The sequence below is a fragment of the Etheostoma spectabile genome, chromosome 10 (genome assembly GCF_008692095.1).
Source record: "Etheostoma spectabile isolate EspeVRDwgs_2016 chromosome 10, UIUC_Espe_1.0, whole genome shotgun sequence".
Classification (NCBI taxonomy): Eukaryota; Metazoa; Chordata; class Actinopteri; order Perciformes; family Percidae; genus Etheostoma; species Etheostoma spectabile.
In genome coordinates this window covers 18,288,646-18,315,610 of record NC_045742.1, presented here as the reverse complement: position 1 = coordinate 18,315,610, position 26,965 = coordinate 18,288,646, and the positions used below count along the sequence as shown (strand labels likewise).

The following is a 26,965-nucleotide window of genomic DNA, read 5'->3' as shown; positions in this document are numbered from 1 at the left end:
AGCAGATTGGGTAAATCAGGGTCAATGCCCTAACGTCGCCAAGACGAGCAGGCAGGTGGGTCTCAGGTGAAACGTGACGTCATGATGATACTTTTGAACTCCTCGGCAGTAAATCTATAAAGGTGTGTGTAGTCTTACTGCACAGGTAGCCGAACCTTAGACTGAAGAGAAACATAGCGATACAGTCTGCTGGGAAATAACAAGGAGACATAACATGAGCCAGGTGGTTTGATTCACCGAGGTATACCTGAGAGTCACCCTACCTGTCGGACGAGGACACCGGTATGTACCCCAACTTACAGTCGGCCAGACACCCGGCTCAGACACTGTCACTTAACAGTCAGTACTTTCCGCCTCCGTATGACTTCACAAGTTACCATCACGTCACGGGAGTCGGGGACCCGTCGACACATGCCTGGAACTCCGTCTATGCTCCCCGGGAGGAATATCCGTACAGCTTCCCGGGGTCAAGCCCCAGCGCAGGGCAGGTCAGCGTCTCCACCCCGGAGCTGAGCAGCACGCCCACCGCCGCTGGAGGGGGATCGTTCACCCCGTACAACTTCATCTCCGGACAGGACCCCTTCAGCTCCAGGAGGAGATCAAATGAATCCGCCAGACCGTCCGTTTCAGGTGGGACTTTCACACTGGTTACCATGGCACCATGTAAGCGTATTATAGGTTGTGTGATGTTGTTGCTGTTAACAGTGTATTAGCCGATAAATAGCCAATGGTACGATATAGCCCTAATTATAAATAGGCCTACTTCTAATTTACAAAAAAAACAAAACACAACTTGTATCTGAATTTGTTTAAAAGCATGAGCCTATTTTTCAATCTATCTTGGGGCTGATCACAAATCAGATATTTGAAATGCTAATAAATGAATCTAACAGGAAAAGTGTCATCTGATTACGCTTACCCTACATGATTAAGGATGCTCAATTGCTATTTGATAGTCCTTGGTGCAGTCACAAAATGATGACAAGCTTAACTCCAGGAGTTGAGTGGGTGTTGGCCTACAGATGACAGATATGGCGAAACGCATATTTATAGACAAGAACCTTTTCAACATGTACACAGAGTAAAGTCAGACTGACTGCACACACACATTCATCAAGCTTTTTGCCTCTCCCTTCCAACAGCATGGTTCGAAATGTCAATGCAAAGCTAACAGTGGCAACCGTGAAGTCTGCAAAAATGTAATTCCCCACCCTCTCTGTCCACTGGGTGGGTGCAAAAGGGTGACAAACTGGCTAGATAACATGAACACTACAGGAAGTCTGTAGAAGTCAAGCCAAATCTCTTCTTAAGGCAAACCCTCACGTCTCACCTCTGTGTTCATGTGTGTATTCATGTGTGTTTGTGTGAGTGTGTGTGTGTGTTGGCCTGCATGCTTGTGTGCGTTTGTGTGAGAGTGTCTCAAACAATGCTGTCACATGGTCAATATTTCAGATCAATAACTCTGACTAACTCTTTACTAATACTCTGGGTGTGTGTGTGTGTGTGTGTGTGTGTGTGTGTGTGTGTGTGTCAATGAATAGCTGCCTGTGTAAACACCTATGTAAACATCACTCACAGTGATAAGCAGAACCACTGATGCAATGCAGTGAGAAGTCTTTACATTAGTTGTAGTTAGCATGATTAATAGAGTTGATGAGGCTTTAAGTGGCGCCTGAACTTGAATGTGGCACCAGACGTCTTCAAATTAGTCATCTGTTTGGCCCCGGCCTACAGTGCACGTGACTCAATGACATTATAATCATGTTTAACACACCTATTAACTTAAATTCACAAGGGCAGCCAGTCATGCAAACTTGTATTTATTGTTTTACTAAATCAGGGTTTTCTTGTGTGATACTATATAGCAAAGACTCGCACTAAGGACAAGTACAGGGTGGTGTACACTGATCATCAACGCCTGGAGCTGGAGAAGGAGTTTCAGTACAACCGCTACATCACTATAAGGAGGAAGACCGAGCTGTCAATGGCACTGAGCCTTTCGGAGAGACAGGTGAGACTGAGAATATAATATAGCGGGGGGGGGGGGCACTACAACCCTGTTTCTGTTTTTTCTGTTTTTGTGAGGTGAGGGGATGGCAGTGGTGAGGAGTAAAGGATTAGGTTGTGTTTTCGTCATGCGATTTACATTGTTAATATTTTAGTGATATTAGAAGGAAAAAAATGCAACCCTGAAAAACACAGCTAATGGTAACGTTCATTTAGTCCATGTAGTTGCTTGGTGCTGTATTGTTCTTATTATCATGGATATACAAAGCAGTTAATACTAACGCAGTACACATTAGCAGAAAGTTCTTCAACAATCCCATTTGGAGAAACAAGCTTTAGAATAAACAGCAGAAACTTCTATAAACCATAATGTTATGTGGCCAAATAAAACATCTTGCATTAAGTAGTGTTAATGGTGAAACCTTCACTCTCTCTCTCCTCTCTAACAATGCTATTATTGTTATTGTTGTTTTTTTCGCCTACTCATTCTGCTTGTCACACCCACAGTTGAGTGCAATAAAGTCATTCTGGTAAAAAGGAAACTAAATTAAACTTAAGCAGAAGTAGGCGTGGCAGGGTGGGAGACTACTTACACACACAAAAAAAGAAAAATCATTGCAAGTCATCGTCCACTGAAGATAACATAATTGATAACAGACAAAGGCCAAGAGATAAGTACAGGGAAAGCATGACAACAGACAGAGATGGGAAGTAACAAAGTAGGCCTACAAATACTTTGTTACTGTAGGCTACTCAAGTAGATTTTTCTGATATTATTACTTTACTTTACTATTTATTTTTCTGGCGACTTTTTACTTTTACTCCTTGCATTTTAACACGAATGTCAGTACTTCCTTATCCTTACATTTAAAAAAAATTGCCTTGTTCCTTTAGTTTTGTAAAAGAGGTCATCATGTCGGAAAATAACACGGACACGCGCCTCACACCACGAGCGGACGCGAGCGCCACACGGAGAAGAAAGTGAGAGAAAAGAAAAAGAGACTAGCTGTCCAGAGAATAATCAGTTGAGAAAGTGATTATGTTGTTTGTGTTAGCTGTCACTGTTAGCTTGGTTGCATGTTGCATCAAAAGAGAGAAGTTGTCTCTGTCCGTGTTTTAACACACCTGGGCAAAGTTGGAAATCAGAATCAGCTTTAAAGACAGTCCTGATCTAGTCCTAACTAATAAGTTTCAAATAATTTCACTGGAGTTACCGTTATTCTTGTTAACATCATCAATAGCATATTCAATCTAATTGGATGGGACTATACTGTACGCTGCACTTGACGCATCACTAAGATGACTTGAGAGATTTGGCGGCATTCGTTTGCGGCAAATCATTGTGGCTTGATGGCGCTAACGTTAGCACATAGTATGAACGGTGACATGATTGAAAATGAAGAAAACAGAGATCCCAGAGATTCAGCAGACAAGCAGCAAGACATATCATCCTCGGCCTTATCTGAGAGAGATGTTTGAGATAGTAGGCATCAAGAAGGACTCCTGGCCAATGTGCTGCATGACTCTAAAGTATGGGGAACTTCTTCATTTAATGTTTGTTTAGAATTTCATATTTAATCTTTTCTTTTCTTTCCAGAAGCCATCTTTGAGCACACACACATACATGTAGATTACTTTAAATGTTAAGGGGAAGATTAAAAAAGAGAAACTGGATCTGTGAATTCTCACAGAATCACAACTGAATTCATATCTTGCTTCTCAGTCAGAATCATATTAACCTGGAGTCCCAGTCTCTGTCTCAGTAATCATGTTTGTGATGTTTCAGGCCTTTTGGCAGACATCCATTTAAAATGAAGCCAATGGCATACAAAGAGCCTTTTTCCATGTCCACTGAAGTTCCTCAGCATGCTCTCTATCATATGCATGGTCCAGGTAGCTTTGCATAAATGGTTTGCATTTGCAAGGCTATTTGCATTTTTATACTTTAAGTAAATTCACAAGCCTGTTCTTTGTTACTTTTACTTGAGTAAAGAAGTTAAATCATTACTTCTACTTTTATTTTTTAACACAAGTATCTGTACTTACTTAAGTAAGTGCTACTACTCTACTTAGAAGTGAGTACTTTTGCCAGATCTGACAAACAGATAATGTACCAACATTTGCTATTTCTGATCACATTTTAGTAACATTCAATTAGAGCCCCTACTAAATTATAAACATGTTTTTGATGTTGCTATATCAGGTGAAGATCTGGTTTCAGAACAGACGTGCGAAAGAGAGAAAGATAACCCGGAAGAAGCAGCAGCCTTCTCAGCAGGCCTCCACAACTACACCCACACCGCCTGCACTGGGTGGACCCGCTGACACCTACAACAGCAACATTATGTCTGATACGATATCAGAGGAATACTAGGTGGATTTTATATGGAAGACTGATACTGCATGAAATATGTACATAGAGCCATTTTATTTTTTACAAGTTTATCACAGAATGAATGATTATTCACATCACCTTGATGTTAATGCTGCACCTCCTGCCTTTCAATGACAAGCACTACATGTGTGTTGCACTGATCTTCTGTAGTAGGAATTTGCCAATCACAGGACTTTAATGTAATTATTTTCAGTACCAAGATACTGATTAAAAGGACGAGAGTCCCGATTAACATTTGCATGCCTTATTTAAGAATAGCTGATAAACTAACAATGAAAAAAGCATTTCAATAGTTCTTTTTTACATAAACACAATGCTAAAATGTGTCTGAATCTTGGTTAAAAGTCCCATGGCATGAAAATGACTTTATGAGTTATTTTTAACATTAATATGGAGCCTGCCTATGATGCCCCAGTGGCTCGAAATAGCGAAAAGTGTAAACCCAGCCCTGGGTATCCTGCTCTGCCTTAGAGAAAATGAAAGCTCAGATGGGCCGATCTGGAATCTTGCTCCTTATGAGGTCATAAGGAGCAACGTTACCTCCCCTTTCTCCACTTTGCCCGCCCAGAGAATTTGGCCCACCCTTGAGAAAGAGAGCAACATCATGGCTTTCAAACGAGCAAAGTGGCAGTTGGTCAAGGTCACACCCACACCTTCCATCTTGACCCCCCTCTCTCCTCCTCATTAGCTACAGACTCAGAAATGGCACATACTAAGGAAAGCTCATTGTGGGACTGGCTCTAGATGCTGTAATTTGAGAAAGAGACTTCAGATACAGTATTAGGAGACCACTAAGGTCTATATAAAAGCATCCAAAAAGCACCATGCCATTTTATATAAATGACAATAAGTTTGTTTTGTCTATAGTCGAATATCTGTTTTATTATTAAGAAAATTGGTTGAACCTAACCCAGTTTATTTTAATGAAATGAGGAAGTGCTTCTCAAGATCACACTAAAAAGTAAAGATTATACCAAAATAGTGAAAGTGTAAGTAAAATGATGCCAATACATTTCTTTATTAGCACTTGAATTTACAGGAATTAGATAGAGAAGGGCGTTGTTTGTTACTACTAAGAAAAGAAGAAGAAAAAAACTTAAACAAGATGGTGCTGAAGTTCAACAACCTTTTAAGTTTTTTTTTCTGTTGAAATATTGATGCATGATCATATAAGTATAAACTAATGGGTTTTGGTTATGGATGAAGGCTGATGTGTATGGTGTAATGGAAATGGTAAATGGACAAAAAAAGAAAAGCAGTACTTATTTGATATGAAATCACAAATGTCATTTGGCATTTTCTATTTAACAGATTTTCATATTTACATAAAAACTAAAATAAAAATCTTTATCACACACAACATTGTCAGAACAGCAAGGAACTGAAAGCAAGCATGTTTAAAAATGACTGTGGATAAATATGTTCAGACAGCAGCGTTTAGCCACATCCTGAAACAGCTGCCGCATGACTCATGATCTACCAACATCCACGTGCCGCTAAATACAGACAGGCATTCAGCTTTTAAGTATTTTCAGTGAAAAAACACACTGCTTATTTTGTCATTTGGGACTGACTGTACTGTATGTATTAAACGTTAAATTATGCACTACACCAGTTGTCTGGGTAGCTCACCTGATAGAGAGCACGCCCATATGTAAGGGTTTACTCCTCGATGCAGTGGCGGTTTGACTCTGACCTGCGGCCCATTCCCTCTCTATCTTCCCATTCATCTCTTCAGCTTTCCTATAAATATGAAGGCCTAAAATGCCCAAAAAATATTCTTAAAAAAAGGATGTACTACACTATGCATGTAAGAAGTGTTACCACTGTCAGATCCTTACTGTTTGTTTGTCAATTTAAAGAAGAGGAAGGAATATTGGCAAATGTAACTAAAGTACCGCAGACAATAGTCAGCAGAAGCTGGCATACATTTCTTTTCAAAATAAACTACCGTCCCACCAACTTCTGCATGGGTGAAAGATTTCCTGTTTTTTCTTTCAATACAATCTAAATAGTTTGTATTTTGTTCAAGCTGAAGTTTATGTTGGCGCACATTTGCTACACATTATATGAAATGCATGCTCAGTGGAGAGGTTTATCGATCTGGTTTGTTTTTTCTGTTCATTACCACTGAGCATAGTCACAAGCTGTGGGTCTATATGTTGCTTTCTCTGCACCACAAGTTTATGAAACATTACCACAGTGAAAAAGCTTCTCGATAAGTTCAGGCCACCAAGGAGGAAGTGTACCAATGGTCTTACGCTTTAACAGCCCACAACATTATGTAATTACTTTAAAATGACCGTAAGGACTGTAAGACATGAATTTAATGACCGTTGTTTTACCGTAATTTGTTATGGAATCATACAACAGTAAAGGCCACATTACAGAATCCTTTACATCTGCCAACACTGCATTTCTTTACATTATCTGTTCCACAATAAACAGCTGTACTCTATACATACTGAATAATCAAACTTTTAACTTTAAATGTACTTTATTTACAAATTGTTGCAGACACATTCTTTGCATATTAAATTACAAGTAACCCAAAATGATATCTTCAGTCAAAAACTGAGTAGGCACCAGTCTTGGTTTTTATAAATAGAGACATTTGGCATGGCAGTGTAGCATCACATGACACAGACAATATCACCTGCTTTTTAACAGGGGGAAAAATAAACTTTTAATTGTGGTTCAACCAAACCTGTCAAGAGCTAATGTTCAACATGATTTCCTATGTCGCACAGATATTAGCTGCAACAATACTAAACAATGTAATTCTCATACAATTATTAAATTGAACAAAGTAGTATTGGCCGACTGATCAAATGGCAAAAAGGATACTGGATTGTTGGAGCAGTTTAGTTACACTTCTCCTGTGTTGTTAATTATTTGCTCAGTAGATTATATCAGTCAGAAGTACAACTGTTTTCAACTAGAGGGTTCAACTAACAAAATGGTTGTTTGTTTTACAACTATCGTGAACCATAAACACCTATTTATAGCTGTGATTCAGCTGAATGGTAGATCTTTAACCTCAAGACACAAACCAAACCACTCATGTAACCTCTCTCTTTGATTAAATACATAGCATACGAACAACTCACACGGTGGCATTTTACCCTTAAAACCAAAACTTACATCTAATGACAACAGATGATATTTTAGGAAACAGAAGTCACAAAAAAAAAAAAACAGAACTCAAACAACAGTAAAACAAACCGCATATGGCTACTTCAGCATTAAATTAGGCTGGGCGCATGTCATATCCACTCTCACTCCGCTTTTGTGTCTTTAGCTCAATAAAGGTCTAAAATGCCCCCCCAAAAAATAAAAAGAATCATTACATTATGCTAGATCCTGAAGTGTTTCAGAGGGTGATACTGAGCTGAGACAAGAGGATCAAAGGTTGGACCGTGCACTTCCTGACCCAGTCCATACCAAAGACTGTTGCAGATGCAATAGCAGCTTTAATAATATGAAAAGTTATAACTCCAAAATTTCCATTATGAGAACAAACATTAACTTAATCCATGAGACCTTATTCTAACTGCTCCACCATTTATTGTTAGGTCTTGTGCGGTCTAGCACTTCCTCCAGTGGGCTGGAGCATGTAAACTGCACAAGGGTTAACTTAGAAAAGATTGGGTCTTTTAGAAGAGGCAGGAAAACCAGAATTTCAGAGATATTTAGATTAGTTAATAGAGAATCTTACAGGAATATGATGGGCACTCAGAGCCAATACCTAAGAACTTCCATTTTCTTGTGCATTATTTTCTGTGAGGTCCTCAGTTGCATGTAGTTTAATTTAATTCCAGACAAATTGCCATGTTCGCTTTTTAACTCTAAACCTTTTGATAGTTGGTTGACTAACTGGTTAACATTAGATCTTGAAACAGCAGGAAGTGCACTGCGTTCAACTGAATTTCTATTAACCCACAAACAGGGAGCATAAATATACATAATGTATAATGGTTTCTTCTCCAGACCTGAAAGTCAGAGCCATAAAATTACTCAAACCCTGAATTATTACAATTAATTAAATATTCACAATGTTTAAGGTTTAATTACAGGTATCTATATTTCAGTAATGATACCTTGGAAACTGCAACTGATAAAGACAGGAAACGTGTCAAACTATAGAAGAAACCTGATGGTGCTAAAAGATAAACAGTGCATGCAAAGAATCTGACACGTAGTTAATATTCTTACACTATATTTGTCCCCTCTCGTTTCAGTGAAGGAGAAAAAGAGAACAGCACCCTCCTTTAGAAGGTGTTCCTCCTTTTACTGCTAAATCACTGTATTAAGAAACACTAAGCAACCTGCATGTAGCCTACTGTTGCAGGCAATCCTGAGCATTAATTTATTTAGACTGTTTATTATCTATGTCTCCCCCCCCCCCCAGCCCACTAACATTTGTCTTAAAGTATGACTAAAAGTACACAAGCCACTCTTATGTATCATTAAATTACGGGGATATTTCACCATTAACTGACACAAGGTGGATGTAAGGTCTTAAAATCCCCCCTTCCAACTGATAAACCAATTCTGAAAGAGTAAAAGCACATGCCAAAGACAAAGCAGAAGTGTTACATCATGGAAACTAATAGGTGGTTACTGTTACTGTAAACTTCCTGAGACACAAGACATTTCTCTGCAAACTTATCTTACTGTATGGCAACAGAGCCAAAGGACACTAGCATGGTCGATGTGAGATTAACCACAGCGCATAGAACCTATAAGAAATCTATAAGAAAAGACCTACTTTATCCCTTTGATATGAAATTAAAACACTGAACATGAACGGACAGATGACAGCGTGTCAGAGCACTTTAGAGTGTCCACTTCGGCCAATCATTTTGGAGTAATAAAACCAAATACGTTGTAACATTAACATTATTCTTAAAATGTTAGCCTTTGGCAAATAAAATTAAAATAAAATTGTTTTAACAATGATAAAAAACTAAATATGCTCATAAATTAAAAATGAGTAAAAACTAAGAAGTACAACAAAATGTTAATACAAAGAGAGAGTTTAAAATTATGGACATACTTAAAAAAATATGTGTAGCCAAACTGGGATTCAAATAATGATGATGATGATGATGATGATGATGATGATAATGATACTTTAAAGCTTGTTCATCCCAGAGGTAAAAGTGGTGAATAATAATACTGTATCTGTATTTTTTTCCTTTTGAACATCACATCAAATGAAGGTGAAGAGTGTTGGGCATTTTCACAAACAACTCCTCTCTCAGTCTTCTGTGGTGCAGTCTTTGTGAAAAACACTAAACGGTGTGAATCACCTGTCTTTACGGACCTTGGCGTACACACATTCATCCCCAGCTGGTTCAACAGTCTGCTGAGGTCGCTCTGAGAACTTGACCTGGCCGTACTCCACCTCCCCCTCCGTCTCTGGTCTTTGCTGCATCTGCCTCCCCGGCCGCTGCGCGAACCTGACATCAGCATAGGTCAGTTCATTGTCTTCTTCTTCTGCAGAGTGAATGGAAGAAATGGCACATATTATAATCAGTGTTTGTCTTGGTATATATATATAACTAACTACATTCACTCAAGTACTGAAACATAAGTATACATTTGAGCTACTCGCATTTAACTGCCCAGCAGTTTTCCCAAGTTCAGCTGAAACAATTACTCATTAAATAAAAGCTATTGTGCGTAGTTGCAACGTTGCCCCCAATGATAAAGTAAGGACAACCACACAGTCGGAGCGTTACAGCTATACTGAGGAACACAGAGAGAGTTGTCTGGAGCTGATAGTCTTAATATAGCTTTGTATCAACTTATTTGACAATGGCTTGTACTTAACAAACGTTTATTAATATCAAAAGGTTATGCACTACAGCTTTAATCAATTAGTTGACTGAAAGAAAATTAGTTAATTAACTATTGGGTAATTGTTCATTTTTCATGTACAAATATTTAATGGCTTTAACTTCACAAATGTGAAGATTTGCTGCTTCTTATAATTATTGTAACACACTAAATTAAGTTTTAATATTTTTACAATTTGACTGTTAATTGAGCAACTGGGCAAAGCTGAAGGTGTTATTATAAACTCTGGGTAATTGTGATGAGCATTTCTCACTGTTTGCAAATACACTGTTGGGCCAAGAACTTTAACTTGATTTTGTTTTAAACAATTATGTTGTGCTATTTTTCAGTAAACTAAACCTACATGTGACTCCTTGTGCCTTACTGCTTGATCCCTCACAAACACTTTTACTTTTAATACTTTAAGTATTTTCCTTATTATACTTTCACACTTTTGCAACATTTTCAATGTGAAAATGTGATGCAGGAAATGAAGTGTTTTACATGTACACAGTTTAAATTTTGTTCAGAAGTAGAGATCTCAACCCCCCAATGTTGAACCCAAAGTTATACCCTTGACTGTAGTACTTCTACTTAAGCAAAAGATCTGAATATTTCCTCCACCGCTGAGGATTTGTACATTGGATTGTTAAAAGAATAGTTCAACACTTTTAGAAATACATTATTGCAGAGAGTAAGACTAAAAGATTGATATTACTCAAGTTTGTATTAAAGACTGGAAACAGAGGGAAGCAGATTCTAGTTACTATGCAAACTTAGTTTGAAAAAAAATCTGCCTCTGAAGTTCTCTAATTTCCAGGATGTGGAGCTTTAGACCAGTGAACAGAGCAAAGTTGGCCATTTCCCTCTGCTTCGGGTATTTCTGCTGAAGCAAATCTTCTGCTAGTTTAACTAGTGCAAATGGAGGAACAAACTGTGAATGAAGGGATGGAAAAATTAAGTTTTGTTTTTTTGTACCTTTCAGTTTGTTGTTTCTCTTTTTCTTCTGAGCACAGACGACAGCCACCCCGACCACTAACAGAATAACCAACGCAACCAGTACACCGGCCGCTATCAGCAAGTAATCTGTTTCAATTATAACAGAGACAGGAGACATACAGATCTTTGAGTTACTAACACTACAGAACACTACAGGTGTTTTATGGAGACAGACAAAAATAAAAAAGAACAAATGACAGATAATTTTACTTACTAATGTACCATTGGGCCTCGCTGTGATTGTAGGAGGTGTTATTAGTGCAGGGGTAAATTGACACTGTGATGCCAGTCGTCTTACCCGTGGAGGTTCTCATGGGAGGAGATGTTGTTGGCTGAATACACGAGATGTTATTGTCTGGAAACATCCACTGTGATATGTGAGTCCCGTTGGTCAAGGTGCAGTTAATGAAGGCTGTGGGAAAGAAACACATCAATGACGGATCTACAGTAAATAATCAGTGTCACAAACTTGAAACTATCACATTATGTTCTCACTCACCACATGTAGATATTGTCATTTCTTTTGAGACTTTACTGACTTGATTCCTGACTGAGCAGACCAGTCGTCCTGAGACCTTTTGTCTCAGAGTGATGTTGTTAGTCTCAGTATTTCCAGAGAGGAGCTCAGCGTCTGTCAGTGTGCGTCCATCCAGAGTCCAGCTGTACTGAGGACTGTCCCCTCGCTCAAAGGAGCAAGACACCTTCATCTCTCCCTGGGACAGACACTCAGGGACCAGCAGGACAGAGGACACAGGAGCTGAAGGAAACACACTCAGATGACTTTTCATAATAAAAGAATATTGGTCATTTTATACAGTTTCTAATACAGAACAGGCCAGACATACATACACATGTAGAATATGGAATATATACAGTATGTAGTTCAACAATAGAATATGACGTGTATGTCTAATTCTTCCACTGAATTTGCAAAAGAGTGATATACCTTGAATGGTCAACTGTAGAGTCCGCTGCTCTGATACTTTTCCATTTGAATCAAAGGTTTGAAGTTCATATTCACCTCCATCAGTCCAGATCAGGTCGTTGATCCTAAATGTTCCATTACTAGGAGTAAAGAAGGATCTGTCTGCTATCTCATTAGACAGAATCAAATTCTTTCTCCCTTCAAGTATTTTTGTTGTTTTTGTTGTTGTTGATGTTGTTGTATTTGTTGTTGTTGTTTTTTTGATTGTTGGTTTGATTGACCATGTGTATCCAAATATTTCAGAGGCGTTGTCCATCAGCTGGAGGACCACAGTTCCTCCCAAAGCTCCATAACACCGAGCTCCATCCTGTCGGCCATCACAGTAGGTTTCCACAGCTGGAAAGTTTAAGACAACAGTTATAAAAATAAAATAAACAATTCTGATCCTTCAATTTCTACAATATAAAGGTCAAAGACTTGTAGTCAAACAAAATCAGTTGGTTTGCTCCAGCCCTTTCTCTCTCAGACTCCAGTTTGCAAACATTAAGTTATTTTTGTCCAGCTGAGAGATTACACAAACCTGACCAGTGGTGAAATGTAACTACCGTAAGAAATTTTACTAAAGTTCTGTACAGTACGTGACTACATTTCATGGTACTTTATACTACTCCACCAGAGGGTAATACTGTACTTTTTACTTAGCTACATTTATTTTATATTTTTTTCAGATTAATATTCTACTAAATAAATACAATATATATGAACACAAAATATGATCAATAACAAAGATGACGCTCTCATTCTGTCTGCAGCCACAGTTGGTTTACACACCCAGGGCATTTAAAAACAGTAACTTTCACAATGTTTTGATTGATTTATAATGGTGAAGCTGTTTTTCTTTCAGACCACGTTATGCAGCCGTTAACTGTTGTGTAACTGAGTGTTGCACAGGCCTGACTCTAAACAGGTAAGGCTCAGCTAGCAAACACACAGTATTTCTCTGCAACAGATGTTATCATTGATTAACCTCATCCAGTCATTATGAACTCATGCTGTGTTTTTCACACCTGTAGAACATTATTTCAAATTATACAGAACGTTTAACAACAATACTAACTTTCCCAGCAATACTAAATTAGGTTTTAGACGGTATTTGGGATAAATTTAAACAATATTCAAGATGAAGTGAAAATAATTTTTTCAATGATCAATTGAATTCAATTTTTTTATGATTCCATGAAATAGCTTCAGTATAAGCAAGACCTACTGAACCTTTGAAAAGGTTAAATATCAATGTTTATCTGCTGCAACTGTCAGATGATTCTTTTATTTTAATGTATTCATAAAAGTAGTCCTTTTTCAGAACCAGGTGCCTCCAACCTTCAGCATTAGACCTGTATTACACATTACTAAGGATAATGTCTGTACTACACAACGTGAAGCCAACAGCAGCTCAAAAAGTTCTCATTTGAATGTTAAATTAGTGATAAAAGTCAAACAGCTCACCATGAGAGATTCTGAGTAGTATCAGCAACAGTCCAACCACAGCTTCCATGTCTCCTCTGTGTTCAGCCTCTGTTGATCCAGTCAGCAGCTTTACCTGCACATCCTACACTGAACAGCTTGAAATGTGTCCAGTTAGTGATCAGCCTCAGAGGAGAAGGTGTAAAAACTTTGAGCCGACCAGAGCGTTTTTGTATTTCTCTTTTTATAGACAGAGAATAGAAAAGGAAGTGATATCAGTTTCACTTCCCCTTTTAGCCTCCAACGCAACGACCTCTGATGGACTGAGTGGAAGAGAGGGAAACATTCCTCCTTTACACTAAAAAAGGATTTGAGACTGCCAGCTGGCACTTTTAAGTAATTAATCATAACCCCTTACAGTATATACTGTATGTCTCTCCATCTCACAATCTCGGAGGAAATATGATAAATCCTATTTATCATTTCTAAATGAATTATTACAAATCACGTTAATTAAAATGTGTCTTTTCAAACTGCCACTGTCATTATCATTATATATAGCTCTAACCTTTATAATAAGAGCATGTTAAGCACATAAAACGTCCCTTTTAATTGTTGTTTGGACAGGGATTTCAATAGATACTATAGGCTTGTAAAAAATATTGTAATTACAAATAAATATGTATAAAATCAATTTTAAAACATCTAGAATATTGTGATTTACATAGTGGAAAATAATGTTCAGTTAAACTTAAAGAGAAATTTCACACAAGCATAAAAGGTTAACCATAAAAGTTTAAATGGTTAATTAGTTGAAAAACAGTGAAAATGAGGGGTAAGGATTAATTTAATCAGTGAATTTAAGCTATTGAATACTTGAATACTACAGTAATAAAGAAATGATAGATATCACAATATTGTATATGTACACAATGTCAGCCTAAGTGGTGTTTAATTGGCCAATGAATCCCTTCATTTGTGTCCTTAGAGTATTTGCAATACTTCACCTATAAGACCCTGAAATGTTCCATCTCTTTATTTCTCTGACCAAAGATTTTTTTGTCTTTTGTCAGAGATATATCAACAAGGTAAAAATTTAAAAATTATGCAATCCCAAGGGGCATAAAATGCACATTTACACCTTGTTGTTGGCCCAAAGTGGTCTAAAAATCATGCTCTCCGCAATGTTCCTGGTTTAAGATCACCTAAACATTCTCTCTCTATCTCTCTCTCTCTCTCTCTCTCTCTCTCTCTCTCTCTCTCTCTCTCTCTCTCTCTCTCTCTCTCTCTCTCTCTCTCTCTCTCTCTCTCTCTCTTGCTCGTTGTCTGATCTGTTTAGACTTTGTTGCCCTCCACTGGCAACTCTTGATTAAAAACAACAACAAATGGCCTAAAATATTTAAAGCAACTATAAGGAGTTTTTAACTGATTATGAAACTGTCAAAATGTAACTCGGTTACCTCTATAGGATCTACATTAAGCAAGTAAAACAGTTATTCTTCATGCCTGTTACCAGGTCTAATGATTTATGGCATGGTAAACAAAATATATGTGGAAGTTACAGACGGCTCCACTTCTGAATATAGAACTAGAGTTACATTACGTAACTTTTGTTCAGTTAGAGTTTCCACAGTGATAAAAAGAAAATTAAGAAAACACTAATTTTTTTATAAGAAGGAATTCATAGTGAGCTGCCAAGCTGTGGATACAGAAGTAAATTTGAGAAGAATAAAATCAGAGGAGAATTTCCACTGTAAACCCTGTTTTCATGCCGACATGGCCATTCACAGCAGGTAAAAGAGACACTAAGGTGTTGGTTTCAATTACAACCATCACAACAGAGTTCTCTTGATGGTTCTTCTTGTGATGGCTGGCAGAACTTTCAGCCATCTTGTATTTTTCTTTCTTCCAAGCAAAATAGACGACTATCCCAATTGATGCAAGAATCGCTACATCTGCTCACAGACCAAAGTGATCTGTTTGGATAACAAAAGTTTGATTGGTGTGTGTAATGTGAGTGCAAGGGTGTTATTGGCACTTTGATGTCACTCCTCTTGGTAGGAGTAGTTGTTGGCTGCAATACAAAGGTTGTTATTGGCTGCAAACACCCACTGTGACATGTAGGTGGCTTTTCATATTAACAGAATACTGTTTCCAATACAGAACAGGCCAGAAATAGATATATGTGAAATGTGAAATACATATGCAGTTCAACAATGAAACATGACATGATGTCTAGCAATGCTACTAAATTTCCCAGTAGGTTATAAACAGTAATTGTGTACCTTGAATGGCCAACTGTCCGCTTCTCTGATATCTTTCCATCTGAATCAAAGATTTCAAGTTTATATTCACTTCCATCAGTCCAGCTCAGGCGTGTTGATCCTAAATGTTCCATCACTGGGTGTTAAGAAGGATCTGTTTTATATCTTATTAAGTACAATCATATTTCTTCCAATGACTATCGTTGTTGTTTTTGCTTGACCATGTATATCTAAATATTTTTGAGGGGCTGTCCATCAGCTGGAGGACCATTGATCCTCCCAAAGCTTCAAAACACTGAGCTCCATCCTGTTTCCACAGCTGGAAATTTTGAAACATTTTAATTGCTTTTCAAATGGAAAAAGGGGGTGGGGGGGTTACACACATATCCAAAATCATACGTGACTATGGTGAATTGAGAAAACATAAATAAAAAAGAAAGAGAAAGAAAAAACATCACAAAGGTGAGACAATACATAAAGTAACAAAAACATGTCCGGCAGGTAGAGTTCACCACAATGATTTCCTAGCTGTTGTCCCTGGTCCAAGACATTATCCTAGATGAAAAAGAGTTCCAAGTTTGTACAGTTGCTGGTTGCACCTTATTGAGTTGCGCAGTTGTACGTCAAGGTTGACAGGGCTATGAATCCAGAATGATTTCAAAATTGCTTTCTTTGCAGAGATAAACCCTAGCTGCAAATACCATTTTTAACAGAATTTTGCTTTAGATTGATATTAGAATTATCATTAAAGAGATAAAGACCAGGATTAGGAACATAAGAAATGTCAAGTATGTCCGCTAACACTGAGTTTATGTGAAGCCAGAATTTCGAGATTACTGGACAATCCCGAAACATGTGTTAACATGTTCCAGGTGGAGCAGTATTACATATTTGACAGTTGTTAGTAGCTTGTAATTTTATCTGAAAAACCTTTTTACATACATTCAAAAACACTGAACAATTGCTAAGTGTAAGATTTGATGGCATCACGCAGTATTTTACCAGAATTAGTCTAATGGAGAGACAGAAGCCACATGCAACCATTGATCAATCATATAGTCATTGCTAATCCTTTTTGGAGCATTAAAAAATGGATGGATTTTGAGTGGAAATAGGTTAGTTAGTTAAGTGTCACATTTTGTCTTAAATGTTTCTCTCTGCCCTCCAATCCCATTTATCTTTCTCTCTCTGTCTATCACTAAGTGAGCTGTGAGCATGTACACCTGGATACCAAAATAGAAGACATATGAAGGCATTATACAGTAAACCCTGTCATTAGTAACAAGGTTGAGAAGCAGCTGTCATTACTACATTTACGCCCTAGATACATTTATGTTACTACAATTAATGCGATGCCTTTTACTGTAATACATGTTCAGTTCCAGAAAACTGTCACTTGTCACATCCTATTTTGTGATTTCAAAAGGGATGTTTCAAAGGGATATGCATTTTCTTTGATGATCTGATATTTATTAGATCTTAGAACTGGAAAACAGATGTATTCAAGAAACATTGTTATTCACAGAATGTGTCTACATTATTACTGGCAGGCCTATCTACTGTAGAACACTTTTACAGTGATAAACTGTAACTACATAAGTATAACCCTAAGTCAATTGTCTGAACACTTTTGAAAAAGTGAACTCAGTATAGAGATATTTGGTTTAAAAAACTGTTAAATAAAATTATATTTTAATGGTAGCATCTGCAAAAGGATTTGCCATGTCTGTTGGAAATGAAGAAATATTTATAACCTTAGAGAAACTGAAATGTGAGTTTAAATCTGCTCAATTAAAATGGACCTTCTTTTAGAACCAACACGTGTCTCCAAGCTGCAGTATTGCAGTTGCAAAGACTTTATTCACACAATATTGACCCAATATTAATGTGTTGTTAGTGTAATCAGTCAAACAGCTCTCCGTGAGAGACTCCAAGTAGCATCAGCAACAGCAACCCTTTAAGCCTCCAACATGACAACCTCTAGGCCTCTCATGACGCAGACAGGAAAATGCTTTTGTGCAAAAAAGCCATTAACAAACATGTCACAGAAAAACACTCACACACCCTAAACTGAGCAGGCAGACGTGTCTTCTCTGGTGATCAACTTCAGATAAGAAAAGAAGCAGAAACTGTGGCCAACTGGTCCTTTCTCTTCCTCATTAATGTTGAGACCAGTTATGACCAGAGATAAAAGCCTTAAAAAGAAGAAGACTAAGCATTTTAACAGGAGTCTGAAAATGGTTCAACATTAGATATTATGTTGCATAAACAGAATAGACTGGCGTCGCTCTCAGCTAGAAAGGAAGTGAAACAAGAGGTCAGCATACAAGAAACATCTTCCCACAATCTTCCCACAATCTTCTTTTTTATTTTAATATTCCTGTCTGTTAGAATCAGAATCAAAATCAGATATATAGCAATGGATCTATATCTGAGTTTGCGCTTGCAAGGAATTTGCTTTGGTGTGTTACATGTGCATACAACATATTAAAAAGATAATCTACAACAAAGCAAAGTACTGCTACAGTCAAGAACATAAATACAAAACATTCAATAAAAGTCTGTAATAGACACTATGACAAATATGTTCAATAAAACTGTTAAAGAAAGAAAGGGTGTCAAAAATATTAGAGGATGAGCAAGATTTCCCAGTATACAGTACACTGTACTGTATGTGCAATGGTCAGGGACAATAGTCCAGGATGTGTGTTAATGTATGATGTAACTGAGGGTGTGGGAGTCAGTCAGAATCTGTCATTGGGGCCCAGGCCTTATGTTCTGCTCATTCAATCCTCCACATTAGAGACAGTGGAACATCCAGATGTTACAAAACGTTAGCACAATATATACATATGCACAGTGTGACATCTTTGTATTTTTAACAATGTGTCGCAAATAAGACACCATTACAATCCAGGCACAGGTTATTTGGATATTTTCAAGTATCTGTAACTAACATTAAACACCAATGTCTTTTATATCAAGGCTAAGAAATAAGACAGACAAAGTCACATTTAAAGGTATATATATATATATATATATATATATATATATATATATATATATATATATATATATATATATATATATATATATATATATATATATATATATATATATATATATATATATATATATATATATATATATATACATGTATATGTACATGTTCTCTTATCATGGCAACCGCACTTTAAAATTCCTTTTGTTTGACGGCATTTTACTTACTCAGTCTACCATATTTTCATTGTCTAGTTCTTGCCTGTATTTCTTGCCTTGTATTTCTTGCCATGTATTTCTTTCGTGCTTACTTGTTTGTGTGTTATTGTTTTGTTTTTTTGTTTTTTGTTTTTTTTGCTGTTGCTGCTATGCTGCTACTGTAACGACAGAATTTCCCCGTCGTGGGATAAATAAAGTATAATCTAATCTAATCTAATCTAATCTATATATAACTAATACCATCTAAACAAAGAGGCCTACTTCCTGCTAGTCTTTCGAGTCTTATGTTCATTTTTATTTCATTATAAGCTCTAACTTTGAAAACTAGCCACAATGTGATGGCGATGAGACTTTGAACTGACTTGTATTGCTTGACTGGGCAACCAGTAAAAGTGGTAAATGGTAATATTCATCTATATTATGTCCTTTTGAACATCACATCAAATGAAGGTGAAGAGTGTTGGGCATCTTCACAAATAACTCCTCTCTCAGTCTTCTGTGGTGCAGTCTTTGTGAAAAACACTAAACGGCGGGAATCACGTGTCTTTACGGACCTTGGCGTACACACATTCATCTCCTGCTGGTTCAACAGTCTGCTGAGGTCGCTCTGACAACTTGACCTGGCCGTACTCCACCTCCCCCTCCGTCTCTGCCCTCTGCTGCATCTGCCTCCCCGGCTGTCGCACCGTCCTGACATCAGCATAAGTTAGTTCATGGTCTTCTTCTTCTGCAGAGTGAATGGAAGAAATGGCACAAAAAACGTCATATTCGACTAGATATAACCAGTGTTCGAAGTGGTGGAATGGAACTAAGTACATTTACTTAAGTACTATATTTAAGTATATCTTTGAGTTACTTGTACTTGAGTGTTTTTTTATGTTGCTTTCTACCTTAACTTTACATTTTAGAAGTAATGTACTTTTTAATTCACACCAGTTATTCATTCATGTTTTGTCATATACCAAACAATCCTTTTATACAAGAACAGCTGAAACAATTGTTATATTAATTAATTAATTGGATAAAACAAGCACTGTAAAGGTGTCAATTTGGCCTCTGTGTAATTGTGATGAGCATTTCTCACTATTTCCATGTAAATACATACAAACCAAACAACCAATCTATTTATGGAGAAAATAATCAGCAGATTAATCCACAAAGCAAAATGTCAATAGTTGCAGTCCTCTGCAAAAAAGTTAAAAGTGAGCTCCACCTCATCCAACTACAGTAAAATCCTGCTGTTACATTAAGGCATGAGTAATAATAATATAATAATAATACTGTCATAATACCAAACATATTCTTTGACAGTCACAGGTGGCATTTCCTCCATTTTGTACTTTTACTTTGTTCGGCTACTATAAGACGTTGAAGACATTTAGATTTTCCTTATCATACTTACGTGCTTTTATTTCAGTGCTTCAATGCATGACTTTTACTGAGTAATTACTATAAAATTTTGGGAAACACATTGCCGAGAGTTAAACTCTCATATCATTGAAGTTTGTAGAGAAATAGAGAATAGAGAAATACACTTTTTCTGCTATTGAAGATCACAAAAAGGAAGTTTTTATTTTTGTACCTTTAGGTTTGCTGTTTGGCTTTTTCCTCTGAGCACAGACGACAGCCACGCCGACCACTAACAGAATTAGCATCGCAGACAGTACACCGGCCAACGTCGGCAAGTACCGGTTCCCCACTTCAAAAATAACAGACACAAGAGACACACAGAGTGTTAAGTTATCAAAGACTGCAGGTTTGTTTATGGAGACAGACAAAAACAAAATAGGTAAAATACTTTAATGAATGTGCAGAGTTAGTTTAGGTCAAGCCAGATATATACAGATGCATAAATGTAAATTAGATATATATAGTTTAACAATAAAATATGGCATTTATGTCAATCAATATTAGACCAGTAGGTAAAATAGTTGCTCACTTTGAATGGTCAACTGTAGAATCCGCGGCGCTGATCCTTTTCCATCTGAATCAAAGGTTTTAAGTTCATATTCACCTCCATCAGTCCAGATCAGGTCGTTGATCCTAAATGTTCCATTACCAGGAGTAAAGATGGATCTGTCTGCTATCTCATTAGACACAATACTATTATTTCTCCAGTTGAGTATTGTTGTTGTTGTTGTATTTGTTGTTGTTGTTTTGATTGTTGGTTTAATTGACCATTGGAATCTAAATATTTCAGAGGCGTTGTCCATCAGCTGGAGGACCACAGTTCCTCCCAATGCTCCATAACACTGAGCTCCATCCTGTCGGCCATCACAGTTGGTTTCCACACCTGGGGGAAAAATGTAAATATCACAATTCTGATCATTTAATTTCTACAACATGAATTACCATGACAACGTTTTGTGCATATGCAAATTATGATCTAGGCCAACTACAGTGGGTTTGGTGCAATTGTGCTCCTCTCAGACCACATTATGCAACAGGCTTTTAGCTGAGTTACATTGGCCTACGACTGAAAAACAGGTACAGCAGACGTTAATTCACCAAGTCATCACGCTGTGGTTTTGTTTTTTTACACAGACAGAATTTTATTTTTAAATTATAGCTACTTCTTAAAATGATGGGCAAGAAATAGAGAATAGATCAACTCCAAGTAGTGTTGTAGTAATTCTAAAAATTACTACATTATTATTGAATAGTTGCAGTATGACTAAGCATGATATAACTGCAACAGCATTGTACTCTGCCATATAGTGTTTCATTTTAAATGTTCTGGTGACTTTAAGATTGAACAGCAGTGTTCATCAGATTAATTACATATCTGAACTGTCAGAGATGAAGTGCTTTAATCCTAAAAGTTAAATTGAATAGATTAATTTAAAGGAGCTCATGGTTATAATCTATTTATGCACAATAATGTGGGTTCGCCATTGCTCTTAGAAATAATAAGCCATTTTTTGAAAGCTACTGAACCTTAGAAAAGCTCAGTAAGTATGAGGCTCAATCTGCTGCAGCTTTCAGTCGATTTTCATATCTTAATTTATCAATAACATTTGTAATTTCTTTAGGACCAACAAGTGTCTCTAGCCTGCAGTATAACCACAGAAGATAATTTATGCTATACAACAACTATACCAGAAACAAAAAGCTGCACAAAAAGTTCTTTTTTTAACGTGTTTAAACTGTTATTATCAGTCAAACAGCTCACCATGAGAGACTCCGAGTAGCATCAGCAACAGTCCAACCACAGCTTCCATGTCTCCTCTGTGTTCAGCCTCTGTTGATCCAGTCAGCAGATTTTCTACCTGCACATCCTACACTGAACAGCCTGATATGTGTCCAGTGAGTGATCAGCCTCAGACGAGAAGGTGTGAACACTTTGAGCCGACCAGAGCGTTGTTGTATACATCTTTTTATGGACAGAGAAGAGAAAAGGAAGTGAAAATCAGTTTGACTTCCCCTTTTATCCTCCAACACGGCGACCTCTGTTGGACTGAGTTAAAGAGAGGGAAATATTCCTCCTTTACTCTGAAAGAGGATTTGAGACTGCCAGCTGACATTTGTCATCTCTCCATCTTAAAACTTCTGATAAAATAAGTATGATGCATCATATTTAACATCTCAAAATGAACAATAGCAAATTAAATTTGATCAAAAATGGTCTCATGTTGCCTCTGACAAACTATGAGAACATGTTGAGCACATTTACACACCAAACTGTCATTAAAATGTTGTTTAGAGAGTGAAGGTTTTAGAAAAAAAAGTCATTTTGAATTACAAATGAATGTCTATGAAATTATATTAAAAAACATCTAGAATTTTACAGAATTGAAATATTGTGGAATAATGTCCTATTCAACGTAGAGAGAATTGTCAGATAAACATGAACACTGAATTTTTTTGTATTATTGTGAACAAGAATTAAAGTTTTAATCATGTGTTTTTTAATAATTCAATGCAGCAGTAATAATGAAATGATTGTTGTGACAATATTATGTTACAGCTACATAAAGTAGATTATGCAGCTTGAGACTTTATTATTGGCCAAACAATGCCTTTGTTTCTTGCAGTGAGTTTACCCAGTCTTGGCAACACTTTGCATATAAAACCAACTAAAATGTTCCAAATCATTATTTCTTCCTCTCACAAAGGGTTCCAGTCTTTTGCTGTGGGGCGTATACTGTATCCACAAGTTAGACTAACAAACACAATCCCAAGGTGATAAAATATGTGGGCTACATGTGGCCCAGAGAGGTTTAAAAATAATGCTTCCCTGTAATCTCTGCAATGTTCATGGTTCATGTTCTCTCTCTCTCTCTCTCTCTCTGCCCTATCTCCGCCCCATATAAAAAATGTGCACCTCCAGCAGACATATTTTAAACTCAATATGAATCAGACTGTGTAAGTGCATCATCTTAAGCATATTTTATTGAATTAGTTTTTCTGAAAAGTGTTCATGTTGCCAAACCATAGAGGGAAACCTTACACCAGTTTTCTCATTTTTCTACACCAACACTGGTAATTGAGACACAATATGTAAGCACATTTCCTGCTTTGCAATTATGTTGCAGTTCTAAACCACACATTTCAAAACACAAAATTCTCTACATTTGGCACAGTCTTTATGAATAGAATCTCTTGTGTTCACATGGAACACAATGCCTTTCAGAATGCTAAATTCAAATTTATTTCTACCCCTTTGACCACATGGGCAAACACAGGTTGTATAATTAGCAATCGGCTTCGGCAAAACAGTAAAAGATCCATTTGAGAGAGATTCAGGCCACTTTGGTCAACCATGGTGTAACAGTAAGGGAGGCTAGGCAGAGAGTACAAACAGGAAGCATCGCAATCCCCAAACGTGTATACCTCTTCTGCAAGCTAGGGAAGATGCATGTGCAGATAAAGCTGTAAAAGCTGTTCACGGTCAGCAGGGTCCATCCTACATGTTTGTTTGTTTTTACTGATCACAGTACATTTTTCTATTATTTCTTTTGGATATAGAACTTTACATATCATACTTTATGTTTGTGCCACTAATACAGTAAATGATAGTATGTTTATGTGTTTTATATTTGAATATAAAAACATTATACAAAGATATTTTACAACAGACTATTGTAAATGCGTGGTAAGTGTAAGACTGGATATGCAAAATGCTCCAATCATACTAGTGTTTTACAATGTCCACATCAGTGTTCAATTGGTTTTCAGAAACGCCCATTCATGTGATGTGTGTGTGTGGTATTTGAACATGAAAGACAATCTTGAGAAGATTGTAAAACCTTGAAAAAATTATTAACCTTGTTTTGAGTGTGGCGTTTCATTTTTCACAGGAGATTTATATAGTTTAGCGTTTGTTCTGAGTGTTTGTTTGGAGTTGCAGAGTTCTGAGGATATGTGCAATGCTCTCAAAAGAGTTCCATCAACAGTTGAGAATAACTGTAATACTGATGATGATTCTGGAAGTTTTATTCAATTGTCATCAAGTTACAGTCTGTGATGAAAATGCCAACAAAAGGTTATCTAACCTACAGTACATTAACTGAGGACAAATGACTGATTTACTCACAGGTTATGAAAACATAACAACACACAACAACAACTGTTGAAGCTCTTTCTAATAAATGCTTCAAATGGTTAACACATTATTACTCTTTGTCAACATTTTATATGCTGTAAAATTATGGTTTAGACTTAAACACAAAAAGGTAAAAACATGCTCTGAAAGCAAAATCACCATTTAAAAAAATATATAGGATATGTAGCTACTAGGTCAGATACCTATGCAAAAGTAAATGCAACACAATTGGAGAAACATGGTTTTCACTGGACAATGACAACATGGAAGCATATGATACAACAAGTTCCTAATATGTTAACATAAGCTTTGTTCACATTATCACATGTTGCTTTAGAATAAACTGTGCTGTGGAGCTTTGGGCCACTCGAAGCTGTATCACTCTCCAAAGTCAGTGACACACTGAACATTTCAAGACAACACAGTCTTTGCACATTAATTCATTCTATGTAAAGGATTACTATGACAAGTCAACAAATTGTGAGGAGTGAGAAGAGTCAGGGGACACTAGGGTGCTGGATTCAAAAAGTTAAAGTTCAACTTCTCACTTCAACCATCACAACAGAGTTCTCTTGACGTTCCATCTTTTGACGGACCATCTTGTATTTCCTTTCCTTCCAAGCAAAATAGACAGCAATCCCAATTAATGCAAGAACCACCACAGCTGCTCGCACACCACATATGATATAATCTGATTGGATAAAGAGACACAAAAATTCACATGTCAGTGTGGGGATTTGACAGGAGAGTTACACCACACTATCAGGGATTCAGTGACACTTTGATGCCAGTCATCGTACCACGTAACACTACAGGTGTTTTATGGAGACAAACAAAAACAAAAAGAACAAATGACTGATCATTTTATTTACTAATGTACCATTGGGCAGCTGTCAGTGGGGAAACATTTGGCGCATGCGTCTTCTAATCTCTGCATCAGTAAATCTGTGATCGATAACGTGGTCTATTGAGAAAGACGTGAACGTGCACTTATCCTGGTATCTACCCTCTGGCTTGACATAGCTCAACTGTTCATCCTGGCTCGGCAAAATTGAACGATAAGCCGCGATGAGCAGATCACACTAAGTAAGCTGCGCTTTTCACTTATCCTGGATATCTCTTATTCTACTTTCGTGCAACAGGCCCTGGGAGTCGGAGAGAGAAAGGGCTGGAGCAAACCAACTGATTCTGTTTGACTACAAGTCTTAACCTTAGTTTGTAGAAATTGAAGGATCAAAACGGTAATTTTTATTTTTCAACTGATGTTTTAAACTTTCCAGCTGTGGAAACCTACTGTGATGGCCGACAGGATGGAGCTCAGTGTTATGGAGCATTGGGAGGAACTGTGGTCCTCCAGCTGATGGACAACGCCTCAGAAATAATTAAATACACATGGTCAATCAAAACAACAAAAACAAAAAATATTCCACTTGGAACAATTATACGATTGTGTCTAATGAGATATCAACAGATCCTTCTTACTCCTGGTAATGGAACATTTAGGATCAACGACCTGATCTGGACTGATGGAGGTGAATATGAACTTCAAACCTTTGATTAGATGGAAAAGGATCAGCGCGCGGGCTCTACAGTTGACCATTCAGGTATATCACTCTTTTGCAAATTTAGTGGTAGAAAGAGACACACATACATATTCTATTGTTGAATAATACTGTATATATTCATATTTACATGTGTATGTATGTCTGCTGTTCTGTATTAGAAACTGTTATAAAATGACCAATATTTGTTATTATGAAAATCATCTGAGTGTGTTTCTTCAGCTCCTGTGTCCTGTCCTGCTGGCCTGAGTGTCTGTCCCAGGGAGAGATGAAGGTGTTTTGCTCCTTTGAGCGAGGGGACAGTCCTCAGTACAGCTGGACTCTGGATGGACGCACACTGACAGACGTTGAGCTCTCTGGAAATACTGAGACTAACAACATCACTCTAAAACAGAGGTCTCAGGACGACTGGTCTGCTCAGTCAGGAATCCAAGTCAGTAAAGTCTCAAAAGAAATGACAATATCTACATGTGGTGAGTGAGAACATGATGTGATAGTTTCAAGTTTGTGACACTGATATTTACTGAGATCCGTCATTGATGTGTTTTCTTCACACAGCCTCATTAACTGCACCTTGACCAACGGGATCACATATCACAGTGGATGTTTCCAGACAATAACATCTGTGTATTCAGCCAACAACATACTTCCTCCCATGAGAACCTCACGGGTAAGCAGACTGGATCCCCGTGTCAATTTACCCTGCACTAATAACACCTCTCAATCACAGCAATGACCAAG

General features: G+C 37.2%; 3 protein-coding genes across 7 annotated transcripts in view; 1 reads left to right on the top strand and 2 right to left on the bottom strand.

Annotated features, from left to right (window-relative positions):
• cdx1a (caudal type homeobox 1a) lies at positions 1–6,168 on the top strand. 2 transcript variants are annotated; one of them, XM_032528138.1, is made up of 3 exons: positions 1–663; positions 1,866–2,011; positions 4,211–6,168. In XM_032528138.1, the coding sequence occupies exons 1-3, from the start codon at positions 285–287 to the stop codon at positions 4,379–4,381; spliced, it is 696 nt and encodes a 231-aa protein (XP_032384029.1). In that variant the 5' UTR covers positions 1–284; the 3' UTR covers positions 4,382–6,168. The 2 variants fall into 2 exon arrangements, with proteins under 2 accessions (XP_032384029.1, XP_032384030.1); XM_032528139.1 differs by having other exon boundaries at positions 7–630.
• A 1,085-nt stretch (positions 6,169–7,253) lies between these two features.
• On the bottom strand, positions 7,254–22,513 carry LOC116696891 (uncharacterized). 4 transcript variants are annotated; one of them, XM_032528131.1, is made up of 7 exons: positions 22,391–22,513; positions 22,290–22,337; positions 12,192–12,566; positions 11,745–12,002; positions 11,460–11,657; positions 11,225–11,332; positions 7,254–9,904 (listed from the first exon to the last, which is right to left on the bottom strand). In XM_032528131.1, exons 1-7 carry the CDS (start codon positions 22,488–22,490, stop codon positions 9,714–9,716), a joined length of 1,278 nt encoding a protein of 425 aa, XP_032384022.1. In that variant the 5' UTR covers positions 22,491–22,513; the 3' UTR covers positions 7,254–9,713. The 4 variants fall into 4 exon arrangements, with proteins under 4 accessions (XP_032384022.1, XP_032384023.1, XP_032384025.1 ...); XM_032528132.1 differs by having other exon boundaries at positions 22,290–22,492; XM_032528134.1 differs by lacking the exons at positions 22,290–22,337; positions 22,391–22,513 and adding an exon at positions 15,952–16,132 and having other exon boundaries at positions 12,192–12,228.
• A 2,025-nt stretch (positions 22,514–24,538) lies between these two features.
• Positions 24,539–26,965, bottom strand: part of LOC116696890 (uncharacterized) — a gene marked incomplete in the record, with an annotated part of 8,553 nt that continues 6,126 nt past the window's right edge. Inside the window, 1 exon segment of the mRNA XM_032528130.1 lies at positions 24,539–25,353. Coding sequence (XP_032384021.1) covers positions 25,199–25,353 — 155 coding nt within the window.